Source organism: Falco punctatus, assembly GCF_963210335.1.
Source record: "Falco punctatus genome assembly, chromosome: 13".
Lineage (NCBI taxonomy): Eukaryota > Metazoa > Chordata > Aves > Falconiformes > Falconidae > Falco > Falco punctatus.
Genome location: NC_137593.1, coordinates 27,036,652 through 27,050,547, shown reverse-complemented (window position 1 = coordinate 27,050,547; position 13,896 = coordinate 27,036,652). Strand labels below are relative to the sequence as shown.

Here is a 13,896-nt window from a genome sequence, read left to right as displayed (position 1 = left end):
AAAAGCCTTAAGATTTGTGCTTCTTTCTTGGATGTGGACTCTAGCTTTCGCCAATCCTCTCAGGAAAGGCAGAAGTGGATCCAGTGTGTTACCAGGGTGACTGAAAACCTAATTTGCACATGTGTTAGTCTGCTGCACTACGGAAATTAATAACGATTTAATGATCTTGTTGAATGGAAACAAAGAGTAGATATTTCAGAACCATTTTATACAATGATCCAACGCAGAATTCAGGATAAGTGAAGACTAAACACAGAAAGAAGAGAGAAATTAAATCACTAAAACCAATTTGTGTATTACGTTCTCACATCTTGCGATAAGGGAGAAACGATTTGTGGTGCTCAGCCACCTGCATTTGAAGCTTTCTTACATGCTACCAGGTGCAACTATTTCCTGCTGCTGATAGGAGGGAAGATCAGGTCTGTGTGGTATGCTCCAAAATTCAGAGTTTTCCACGTTGCTCTACAAGTTATGAAGGTGCCCGTAGGTGTAACTGAGAGCAGCGGGTCCCTGAAAAGCTACTGCCTGGTTCTACTGAGCTGGCTCATGCTTGGCAAAGGAGTTCTGTGCAATCCACACAGCTGGACTTTGCCAACAATTCAAGTAGAAACTATTCCTGGCATTTCTGCAGGAAAAGAACACATCTTCCAGACTCTCACCATAACATCATCATAATAATACATTCTTAATAATTAATTATTAATTACTACTACTACTTATTTCTCTAATTTTGAGGAGAAACACCTCAAAGGCACTGAGAAGCTGAGAGAAGCAACTTCCTCCAGGGCTCTCCTAAGATGAGATGGAAAGCCCAGAGTTGGCCTGTATCCACTGGCACCAGAGATAATAATCCTCCCTTGTGCATTTCCTGTCCGTCATATAGGGGAGCATGACTTTTACTAAGACACTCATAGGTGTAAAAGAATTTAGTACCATTGATGGTGTACCACTTGCAAAAGTAATGGCATTAACTAAGCAAAGACCCAAATTAATCCAATATCATACTGACAAATAACCCCTAATCATTCGTTAATCTCTGTTTCATATTTCAGGCTGTATCTTCTCATTTCTTAACATGAGGCATCAACCAATACTTGCTGTAATGAAAAAATTAACATAGGAAAATTTTGAGGGCAGAAAAAATCACCTACTTATGAAAAGAGGTTAACCTCTTTAATGTGGAGAGCACATTGTATATGTCATCATCATCAGCTTCTTCTCCCTGAAAATGAAAGGAAATCCATTAACAGAGTTCAGCAATCCAGCAGGGTACGCTACTGCATGGGGAGGAGCAGATTTCTTTGCAGTTTTATGTTGACACCAAAACTGATTTTCCAGTGACTTTTACCTAGATTCCATAATATTTAAATAATCACTGCATAGCACCAGGAAATAAGCAACATCATCTGACAATGTTCAGCAGTATCACTGTGTTACTGCTCAAACCAGTAACCTCTAGCAGTAGAAATCATTCCCATGAATAAAATATTTTACAAAAAGGACTGAACTATCAGCTTTAACCATCAGCTGATGAATGTGCTACAGGAATAAAGCCACATGCCTGCCTTGTTCCACACCAGAAACCTGCCAATGTCAAAAGCAATTTTTTAAAAATGATCAGTTGGAAAATTTCTTTCTTTTCATATCCTTTGTTGCTGATCCCTGTGCTACACTGTAATGCCTGGCAATCACATTATGTGCGCAGACTGACATACATTCAGAACCGCATGGAAGGTTGTTTGGTTTTTTTTTTTAATTTAGATTTTACAGATCTGGGGAAACAACAGTCCAAACATAAGTATTGCACAATTCAATCAAAACTTTTCATTTGAATTTAACTTCTTCTTTCTGGCATTCTAAAATATCATTAGCCTAATGTTTCATGCAAACTGAACAGCAAATTCTCTTAGTGAAATGACTGGAAATAAGGTTCTTCCAAAACTTAAATTTTCCCAGCAACTTTCTGAAATAGGAAACCCACTTACAACAATTCTTCTCCATTTCATTTTGATCATTTTTTTCCTGTCTAAAAGCCTGACAATTAATACACTTCCCTGCCTTCAGATGCAATTGCCAATCAATGTTTCTCTCACCTAGTGGGATGCCATAAAGCAGTGGGATACTTGCTTGGGTACAAGCATGCACATTACTGAATTGAAATATCCTTAAAATGATGAAACGTGACTTTTCAAAATTCATTATTCTACCAAGGTATCACTCAGCAAAGTCTATTACAAAGGCTAAAATTTTAAATCCTTGCTACCATTGTTCTCTTTCTTGCTTTCTCCTACATTTGTCCTGGTTTTGTCTCCACATCTTTCTCTGTGTCACATTTCTGACCTCCGCACTTCCTTTTCCTTAGGGATCTAAAATTCTTAATTCTTCATTTCTCATATGACTTTTGGACACAGCTTTTCTCTGAAATCCCCAGCCCTCATCCTCCTCTCATGAAGTGAACATACACGACGATCGTAAGCCCTTGCTCTCATTTCTCGGCTCCCTCCCAAGCTGGGTGAAGGAAGGGTACACATCAGAAGTATTTTGGTATCACTGGCCCATGTTCCTTCATGAGGCCAGTCTTTGCTCTCTACCCAGTAGTCCCAGTGCACCCTTCGGAGCTTTTTGCACTGCAGTACTGCATAAAGCCGCCTCCAAAGAGAAATCAAGGGAAATGGAGCGGGAATAAGCAGTTACTGGCTTCCTGATCAAACCACAGTTAGTAATAAAGGAAAAATGCAGGAAAAAAGTTTTTTTCCCCTAGCTTATTTTACCTGAGAAGACTGGTGGGAAGTCAATTATGAACACCAGCACCTCCTTCCCGTTAGGGAAAAGGTAAGGCTGGAGGGATCTTCCAAGCAGTGTCAGGCAGGGAGAGGGCAGCACTGCAGACCTCACAGTGTGCTTTCTCAACTCCCTCAACATTTACGTATCCCCAGCCCAAAACAGCCAGACTTCAGTGTGTTGCTGGCACAACCCAGCTGAAACGTGGGCTGGGGTTGGACAGCAGGTAGATTTCCAACCTCCTTGCGTCTTCACTGCTTGTAGTGCTGGAACACGGCGCTCTGAGGCCCAGCGGGCACGCGGCCTGTGCAAGGGGGCTCCCTGAGCAGAGCTTCGGAAATGTGCAGATAGGGACTGCGAGGCAGCGAAGGGAAGGAGAGCACAATCTCCTCAGATCAGGGAACCCAAGGACAAGAGGACTGATGCTATAGGAAACCAAACTCGATGCTGACTGCTGGCTTCCAGAAGGGCATGTGGAGCACAGAAAAGGAGCTGAAGAACTAGAGGACTGGTTCTTGTCTCGATGCCTCCTCAGAGCTGCTGTGTGGAGGGCAACAGGGAAGTCAAAGAGCAGCTGCCGTGCAGCAGAAGGATCTACATGTTCCTGTATTTGCTAACTGAGTTTGGGATTAGGACAAAAAAAAATTATCTCTAGGTGCCTCAGCAATACTAATAAAATGGTGAGTGGATCTTTTCTTGGGTGAAACTATCCAGGGAACAGAATTGCCAGCTCTGAATCCCTGAATGGATCTATGGATGAATAAAGTCTATACAGCAGAACAGTGTGGAAACTACCAAAAAAGCTGCACGTCCTCAGACAGACCTAATTTACACTGGCTGTTACACAACAGAGAGAACAAATATGGCATTTGTTGTGGAGCAGTTCGAAGATAAAACTATGAGAAAAAGCTGAAAGGAGACATTTTCGTTATGCCTTACAACAAGCCAGTGTAACAGAAATGGCAAGTCAGTGTCAAAGAACTGGGATTCCATTTGCTTCTTGGTCTGATTCTGGAAAAAAGCTATGAGGTACTTTCTCCTATCTTGAGGCAAGACAGTGTGAATGAGATGCTTTTTGCTGATCTGGGGTTGGCTGTGGAGACATAAGCTGAAGATTCTTCAAGAGCCAGGTCTGGAGAAACAACAGAGGAGATTTGTCCCTGCATACAGAGCCAGACTAAATCTTGGTGTTGGATGTACGGATAGTAGAAACCTTGAGGACCTCACCAGAATTCCTAAACCTCTGTCACTGGGTACCAATGGGAAGAACCAAAGGCCACTATATTTATCTGATCAGTTGCTGGGCATCTGGTGTGGCAAACCCGGCTGGGTCTGAAGCTGTATCTTTGTGCCAGCGATACAACTTTAGCCCTTTTTGCGACACAAGTCAGCAATGGATTCTCCAAGGTTTTTGTCAAAGAGTTTTTGGTCGTGCTGGCCAGAGGTGAGGAGCTTCAAAAACCCACGGCTATTAAACCAGACTGCTAAGGCATGCAACGTGGCATTAGCTGAAAGGTTTCCTTTGCCACACACAGACGGACAGAGATGCAGCACAAATCCTGGAATGTCTTTTCAGGTTCTGCTCGGAAGCTCCTGAGAAGCACATACAAAATGGCAGATGGGTAGACAGCAAAGTAAATTTATTCTATCAAAGAACGTACAATGGCGCACTAACTCCTCTGGGCTGTGGAGTGCCTGCTTCCTGCATGCACTGCCTCTTTTGCTCATGTGTATTCCTACAGCAAGAGAAAAATTTTTATTTACTCTGCAATGTGACAAGGCATATATATACAGTATGCCTGTATGTGGCATATTACTGAAAGATAGAAAAAAAGCTTATTTTCTTTATTATGCAATTCTAAAAGAGACTGTACCTTAAGTTTCTATAAATGTACATAAAAAATTCAAATGTACCTGCCATAGTGCAGTGCATGGCTAGAAGATACGAAGAAAAAAGATCTATGCAGCCCTTAAGTTATGTTTAAAAAGGATGAGAATTACAACAAACTAAGTAGTGCTACATAACGTCAAATTGATGTAAAACAAGAAAAAATGAGTAAGGTCTCTATTCTTATTTAATGTATTCTGTCTTTACATTTTGAAAGATAAATTCTTACAAGTAAATCCCAAGTACCTCCAGGTTTCAGACCTGAATCTTTATTTCATTCTTTCCAGAGCTCTTTCAATATGCCATTATAAATATTTTACTAAATCCTCTCTTCCATCCAAGACATAATCCAATCTTGATTCTGCTGCCTGCATATATCCATTTGGGACTACTAGAATCACCACAAGCATTAATGCAAATGCACCTTTCTCTGCATTTTTCATCAGCTTTCAACCATTCATCCATTTAATTTCTTATGGGGACTGTTTAAATACTAGACTAATTTTTCGGAAGCAGGATTGTCCCATGGTCTTTGTTTTGCAGTATCAATGCTTTGCAGGCTTAATGGCTAGTCCAAGGGATTTTGTACATGGAGAAACAGCTCCAAACAATTATGAAATAGTTGCTGCTGCACTATGTCTACAGATGGATAATTTCATGACTTGATAAAAATGTTTTCCTGCAGTTTATCATAGCGTATTTTAGGTAGTCTAATGAAATTCATTTTAAGAAAACAAACCTCCTGCAGCAGATCCTCTACAGAATGGTTGAATCGATCCACAAATTCATCAATAAGTTGGCTGTGGGCTATGTCAACTCTGTTCTGGATTGTATATTCTTCACTACAGAGTATGCTGTAGGTTTTGCTGCAGGCTTCGAGAACATCTGATTCCACATGCTTTTCCACCACAAACTTAATCTGTTTCAGTAAGGCATCCAGATGCTGTAATCAGAAAAGAAGTTCAGCTTTCACCTCACCTGAACAGGAAACTCAAAGAAAAAGTCCTTTAAGGAATACCCCAAATCAAGGTTAGATTACTAATAAGCCAAATGAAGGCACAGTGCTATGCGACTAGAGTAGTAATCAGATACTTGAAAGCAACCAGACTTCTTGCCCAAAGTACTATACCTTTTCCATTCTGCCTGTGCTATAGATTTCCAGATCAAAATACTGAGGGATCTGCAGGAGATTTGCAACCTTCTCGGCATCAGCGGAATACTAGAACATCATTGAAACAAAACAAAAAAATAGTGAAGTAAAAATAAACACCTACACTACAGAATGAGAAAGTTCAAAGACAGTTGTAAATACCAGTGAGGGATTTATTTTGTTGAAAAATGTACCTTCGATAGTAACATGGGAAGTGCAATAATGAAATGCTCAGTCAATTTATTTCTGTCATCTATCTGAGTTTTTCTTTCTTTTGCTGTCAAGACCTGCAAAGCATCAAAAATAACCAAACTAAATACAATTTCTGCATATAGCATTCATTAATTTTTCTAAAGTTTGTATTACAAACAAAAATCCATGCAAGTGTATTTTTAATAAATCAAGAGGAGGGAATAAAAAACTCAAACACATTTGGACTGAACAGTGATTAAATGGGAGGACTGTGCCCTAAGAAGCCGTGATTGAAAAGGAAAATATCATATCATCCAACATGATATTGCCTCCACACATCAACATTTTTTTAGGATTGAAATTCAAATATAACCCAAGTCAGTGGAAGTTTTGCTATTTCTTCCAAGTGAACTGAGCTCTGGCTTTCACACATTAAACAAAGTGTTAATGTAAGACCTCAGGGCGAACTGAAGTATAATTAAGAAAACCAAAACCAAACCACACTGTAACAGTGATTTTCATTAGCGGATTCATGGCCTCATCTCTAAACCAGAATGTAATTCTCAGTGAGAACATACATCCAAGTTCACAGAACTCATTTACAAATTTCAGTGATAACTATACTGAAGCTATCAATGCTCTCATAGCAAAACCACCTTGAAACAGTGAATAAAGAGACAATAATCAAAACAGCATGCTTCATAAAAGCTTAGATCTGGCTTCTTGGCTTCAGAAAAGGAGAGAATACTTTTGAAAACAAATAATAAAATACAAGTTAGCTAATGATTTATGTATAGCAAAGCTGCCAGACTGCACGATAAGGGTTACAAGCTAAAGTCAGAGAAGAAACTATTTCACAAGAAGGTGAGTGCATAATTAGAAATCTGCTCCCATTTCAACTCAGAGAATATGCTAGCAAGATCACGAGAACATGACAAACCTCTACTGACAAGTCAGAGATCCCTGCAGTTACCATCCCATAACTCATGATCTAACTGGAAAGAAGCAAAAGCTACATGTCATACCTACACCTCTCTGTAAGTGAAGAGGAACAGCTGGAAACAAAACGTGTGCTGGGATGATAGGTAGCCTATTGCGCCAGCAGGAATAAAAAACAACCATGGCAGTGGAGAATAGATTTGTAACCCGAGTAAGCAACCACTTCCATAGTACATGGCAGACAGCTGGATACACACAGCAACAACCACAATTCCTGCACCAACTTGCAGCGCAGCACCGCCTGTGCCAGCAAAAGCTGCTAGCTCATAGGAATAGGGAGACAACCCAAACGCAGCTAGCAAGTCAGGCTCCCACCCCCTAACAACCCAGTCATGTTCTGGTGGTCAAATATTGCTATTCAGTAGCAATATGAATTAATCTGGGTCCCTAGGATCATCTTGTGGCTCTTTTGATCATCATTCAGAGGTGAAATTCATTTTACTGAAGTGTTCTCTTTAGCTTTGAAGAAATACAGTCACTGAAAATCTAGACTAAGCAATATGTTAAACTTGAGTGAACTGAACTGTAGATCACTTGAGATCAAAAAAATACATGGAAAGCTAATAGTGCATTATTTGGTACTCCAAACTGAAAATACAAACATGAAATTTTTGTTAATTTTAAGGTTGCTTTGTCCACTAGAACAGATAGCAGGTAGAGACAAAACACAGGTAAGTTGTGTTTACAAAACAGTTTTGGTTACAGAGGGTATTACATCTTATTTAAATTTGAGTTAAGTGCTTTCATAGATTCCCCTCTCACCCTAAAATATTTCAATGAATCAGGAATCTCTTAGAATATGCTTATTAATTAAAGGTACATAAAGCATGTTTAAATTGATGGCTACTTGGAGCTCCTCCTGGGATGCTGTTTCTGGACATGAGGCTCATCTGGTTTTGGACATAAAAATTAAGAAGCTAAGCAACTGCATTTAGTTTAGCAATAAATAATGCTAAGTTTATCTCCAGATTTTGCCTTCACTAAGTCTGTGGCTTTCTTTAATAAACTAGTTATGATTATTCAGAACAGAACCTAACAGAAGTACCAAATGATTGCATGGGTTTATTTCATTTTAGTCTAACCTAAATAAGGGGAGGACTACCAAAAATCAGGGAAATACATTTGGGAAGCTGAGATTCTTTGAGAACATGGATGCTGTATTTATGGAGAATACAGCTGAAAGCCTGTTGATCACCCTGACCTCATGACTTAAACTGAAATCCTTAGAAGTGTGCATGCCCAGCCTTGAGAATGGACTTCCACTCACACCCCATCGCTATAAAATAAATGAAAAAGGCAGCTAGATTGCAATATGGCCAGAATGTCACATATTCAGTGGGAGAGGCCAAAGAGGATGGATACATAAAACCACAGATGCATTCAGGCTGGTCCCAGTGCCACCCCTCCTGCTCGAAGCTGAGCCAGCTCAGGGGTCAGAGCACAACGCTCAGGGTTTTGTCCAGTCAGGTCTTGAAAACTGCGAAGGACAGAAACTGCACAAATCCTCAGCTTCTGTGCCAGTATGTAACCACTCTCATAATGAAGACACCGTTGGCTTTTTCTGCAAATTTTACGGCCATATTAGCAGCACATTCCTTTTCATGGAAGACAGTCAGAAGTAATTTTGTTTTCCTCCTGAGGTCTACACTTTCAACTCTAAACTAGATTTAACATTAAGGGCTGTAGATGTGGGTACATTACCAGTCTAAGGCAGGGTATGATAAAAAGAACTTCTAAAAAATAATAAAAAAATAAATTTACAGCATGAAAATATATTACTTAGCTTGGCAATACAAAACCCAAAATCAAAGAAACAAACAAAAAACCAAACATGTCCAGAAAGACAATTTCTACTATTTTTCTTCAAAAATGTTCACATGAAACAGGAAACACTGATTATAAAAATCTTATTTTAGTGTCAAAAAGTGGCATCATAGACAAATATTTTATGTTACTATAGAAACACACGCAGGTCCGAGCTACCTGCTGCAGTACCACTTACTCTCTTGCCAGTGCCTCTGCCTACTGGAGGGTGTGCTTCAGCCGCTTGCCTGATTGTACACACCATCAGCTCAATCAGAGCGCTCTCCTGCCGGTCAGACATTGCTGCATAGGGAAAAGAACAAGGACCATCAGTTCTGATGTGTGTGCGAGACATCTTACAGAAGCCAAATAAGCGAATGCAGTTTTAAAACATGGGGAATAATCAGGAAGCCCTGAAGGATTATAAAGGATCTGGCATGACACCCATTGCTGCTGGGGACTCCTTGCTACCAGCCTCCCTGGCTACCTTGTGCACACAGGTCTATGATCAGCAAAAGGAGATTTGGAACCAATAGTGAAAGAAACCCCTTTTTTTCCTTTTGAGAATTCACTCAGTTTTAACATTGTCTGGAAAAGTCCCCTATTTAATTAACACCTGAAGTGCTTGTTTATTGAAAACTGTTATTAGCAATTTAATTTATTGAAATGTTCATGTATACATTAGTTATTTAAATATACAGACAAGAAGTCCTAGCTGTTAATATTAGGGAACCACAGTACAGCAGACTTCACAACATGAAACATAAGAGTACAAAAATGCTGCTTTTGAAGCAAAACACATTAAAAATGGATTATACTAACATCTTCAAATATGCTTTCTAAACAAACCACAACAAACACCTCTATCACCCACAGTGAAATATCTTTTTAAGAATAATTAAAAATATTGCGCAATACCAAAGAAGTATAGAGGTCAAACAAATACCTTCTTCTCCTTGGACAGGTTCCTCCAGGAGCAATTCTGTCATACATTCCCAGTCTTTCAACAGTTCTTGAGAGCTCTCCCACAAACTGTCCACCAAATAGGCTGCATGTTCATGCAACTAGAAAATCCAAAGCAACCCATCAGTACAGCGCTCCGGTACAAGCAGCAGTTCTTTAACTTTCACAACCACTTGGCCACAGAAGGTGTCCTGGGCATGTACTCTTACGTTAGTTGGAAAGAAAATTCAGTTTGAAACTTTGAAACTAACTCTGGAATGTCTTCTTCCAACTGAATGATACAACTACACAGCAACGGGGTGATGTTTTAATAAAACATGGAAAAAAACCAAACTGAGCTTCTTTTCCATAAAGCAGCTTGTTTGTGAAAGATCTTTCTCAAGAGTTCTGACCTAGAAGCTGTAAACTTACCTTTCCTCCCTTTCTTACTGCATTATAAAAAGAAGAGACTGTGAGATATGGGACTAAGAGAGCTGTAATATATTCATTTTCAACAGGCATTTATTTTTCATACATGGTGCTACGTACCAGAAATCCTACTGATTTCAGGGGTTATAGAATTAATGCTAGCTTCAATGGCAAAAAATGTTTTAATGTGAATTAACACAACCGTTGCAAAGTAAGAAAAATAATCCATAGGCTTCTACTGTTTTATAAACTGATTTTTATCCACTATCAAAAAGTAACAAGCACAATGCGCAGTTCTGATTTGCTTGCCAGACATGGGACTCAACCCTTAACTGAAAAACACCGAAGAGTGTAGGCAAGGAGGTATCGGTAGATGTACCTACTCTTCTATTTCTGACAGCTCTGGGCAAAATATCTGTGTCACAGAGCTTACTGACGCTTGTCACAAGTTTACCTGTTCCCTCTTCTGAATGCATCGTCTCTGATTGCAGTGCTTACATCTTCTAGTCCTATGCACATGGAAAATCCCAGTTCTCTTACCCTTTATTAAAACTGGAGTCACAGTGTTCTACTTTGTTTCTAACAACTCTCTCAAACACAGCAATAGCAAAATCTGGCCCCAAGAGAGAAGCAATCTTGCAGAGCAACATATGGCTTATATGGGAAGGCACTTTGCTGACCATAGCTTCGGGAGCCAAGCTGAGTTTCTTTGCTCCTCAGAAGCATAGATAAGCTTCATGCTAGGTAACTCCCAATCACACACACTCAGATTTAAGGTATTTTCACCAGAAAATACAATGAACTATTGCAATCTAAGTTTTTAAGAAGCTGGAACTAAAAAGACATTCAGATAGCTAACTGAAGGCACACACAAGTAAGTGACATTTCATCCAGACTTGATTTGTAGGTTTAGAAGGTGTTTCTAAAAAATGTTAACATTAACACTGTACATAAATGTTATCCTTCCTTCTCAGCATCTCTGTTTGTGTCTTCTCATTCTCACAGTCAAGTGTCCTGTTCAAGGCTTCATAACAATTAAAATACCTGATTGCAATAGCTTTTCTTTTGCTTTTTACACAAAATATATTACCCTCTCTTCTGTAGAGAAACATTTCTGTCATTCCTTTCAGTCTTCCTTTATCTTGTAATTATGACCAAATAAAATGTATCAGTTTTAGAATTCTCCCACTCTACCTTCAGAGCATCCTGTACCTGATAGCTCATCTTCTCAAGTTTTCCTCCACTCCACTGCTACTCCCCACTTGAATTACTATTAGTATGTCTACCATAAACCTTCCCGTACATGTTGTCTCTAGAGACACGAACTATGGGCACAATCCCATCCTGAATGTGTTAATCAAACACTTAATGTCATCCTATATATGCTTGTAGTCTCCATCCTCTGACATTTTCAAGACACAACTGCATAAAGCCCTCAACAACCTCATGTAATCTCACAGCTGACTCTGCTTTGAGCTAATGACTCTCAGGTCCTTTTCACTCTGAATTATTCTATGATTCTAACAAAAATTTGTGATATTAAGCAATTTTTGTTCCTTTCCAGTTTGAGTTATTTTACTACATAAGGAGTAACTCCAGAGGTACGCTCTTTACATTGTTATCTTAAAAAACGCACCAGTTCCATTTCTATGTAGCAAAGAATCCTGGTAGCCACCATACTACCAGCAATGCAGTACTGAGTACAGTGGGGATGTGCAAGAGCAAAATAAACCATGAAGAAGATTTTGAGTTGAATTTGCTTGATGGACAAAGAAATGGTGGCAGGGTAAAGGGCATACAGTATTTCTGAAATGATGAAAACAAGGAAAAGAAAGACAACTTGTTACTGTATGTTGATAAATCACTACTTAAGTTCCAGGTTTTATTAAACATGTAAAGGTTAAAAATGAATTTTTTACCTCACTTTCAAGAAAGAAAAGAACCAACATTCTAATAAGGTTTCCATTTGGACTATTTCGCCCCCTCCTCTTTGCTAGAGCCTCTTCAGCTTGGGGATCATGTCTGCTGAACAGTCTAAAAATAAGCAAAAGGAGCTATCATGTTTATCAAAACAAATTTCATTTCTGCAATAATATGATGAGCATTCATTCTTGATACAGTAGATTTGTTCATAAAACACCATGAAAGTATCTCAAGCTATTTCTTTCAAGGGAAAGAGGACATGACCTCCACCTGTCTGAAGAGATGAATTTATCTTCAGGGTCTTCAAGTTCACAGGGCTGGAAGAATTTCACTCAGGAAAAGCTCTCCAAAACACATTTACGTTGAAGGATTTTGCACAGGTTTATACATTTGCATAATTTGTATAGTTTTGCATTTTCAATTTACCAAGTCTTACCATGGTGGCAGCATTTATTCCACCAGTGCCTTAAGAACTAAGGTGTAGCTGTGGTCACACTGACTGGGACACGGTACAAACAAACTTGACATCCCATGTACCAGTACCAGCATAAAGGATAAAGCAAGCTACGGGTTTGTTTTTCAGGTAAATTACACAGCCCGGACTGAGTTCCTTGATGCATGGCTAATTTCCAAACTACTGCTACCTTGGAAGAGAGCTCAGATCTGCCTACATTACAATTACAGCGATGATTGTTTTACTTTGAGGAGTTTGAAAACTGCTCCTTCCTTTACAGTGAAACCACAGTCACAAAGCAGATTAGAAATGTGAAACAATATTCTGATTTGACTACTGTAACTCATTGAAAAGAGAAGGATGAGTTACACACAAACGTATTTTAGTGAAAGACATCACCTCTTCCCCACTGCTTATCTTAATAGATAAGAAACGAACATCTCTGCAGGTGCTGAAATATCTTAAAATACGCACCTTAGGGTTGAGTCAGTGTTTCTCTGAATTATTTCCTTTTGTTTGCTAACTACAGAGAGAAAGTCTAATGACTAGCTTACATGTAGGAAGTGATATTTAAACTTACAAAATTAGGTGAGAGAAATCCCCCCTGAAAGGCCTCAAGTTTGATTCTAACTGATTTAAATGGAGCACCAGCTCTTATGTGTTAGCATAAACCAAGAGAAAATGTGTGTTAAGGAATGGGACAATCTTCTCTCAGTGCTGACCACCTTAAGAGATGTTTATGGAACATTATGAGAGATGTTTAAACAGCATAGTATCTTGTAAAGAAAAGTTAGGATAAAGTTCTGTCTTTACAGTAAGTGCACTAAGGTGCAGGTATGTCTTCACTTCCCTTCAAGGCATTTTGCAGAATTATTTTGTCACATGTTGATTAACAAAAGAATATCAGTCTATATTTTTAAAAAGAACCTAACCCTTTCCCAAAACTTGTCAAATGTTATGTAGGAAACTAAATGGAACTGAACTTTGTAAATTAATTCATTGAAACAGACAAAGCCTGATCACAAAGACAGAATTCCAGAAATCCACTGTAAAAGCTTACAATTACAATGTCGACTTCTAATTCCCCAATAAAACACAGAAAAGTAGAACACTGGCAAAGGAAAACATGTTTCTACACAATTTTTTCTATCATGTATCTTCGCATGAAAAATTACATAACCTGCAATCTGATATAAATACTCTATAATTATATTAAAGAACTCTAATGTTACAAGCCATGAGGGGAAAAAATAAAATTACTGCTAAGACGACTTTTAACTGCAAACATTAAAATGGAAAGGTTAACTCCTACGACGTGGCAATGTCTTGGTCATA

The 13,896-nt window shown here is 38.9% G+C and overlaps 1 protein-coding gene across 4 annotated transcripts in view; it reads right to left on the bottom strand.

Annotated features, from left to right (window-relative positions):
* The window catches only part of STAG1 (STAG1 cohesin complex component), a 199,549-nt gene that overhangs the window by 43,031 nt on the left and 142,622 nt on the right, over positions 1 to 13,896 (bottom strand). For all 4 annotated transcript variants that reach the window (XM_080409718.1, XM_080409721.1, XM_080409720.1 and 1 more), the window contains exons 14-20: positions 12,104 to 12,218; positions 9,760 to 9,877; positions 9,013 to 9,116; positions 6,014 to 6,106; positions 5,799 to 5,888; positions 5,409 to 5,612; positions 1,152 to 1,222 (exon numbers count right to left, since the gene is read on the bottom strand). In XM_080409718.1, coding sequence (XP_080265844.1) covers positions 1,152 to 1,222; positions 5,409 to 5,612; positions 5,799 to 5,888; positions 6,014 to 6,106; positions 9,013 to 9,116; positions 9,760 to 9,877; positions 12,104 to 12,218 — 795 coding nt within the window. The remainder of the gene's footprint in view (positions 1 to 1,151; positions 1,223 to 5,408; positions 5,613 to 5,798; positions 5,889 to 6,013; positions 6,107 to 9,012; positions 9,117 to 9,759; positions 9,878 to 12,103; positions 12,219 to 13,896) is intronic.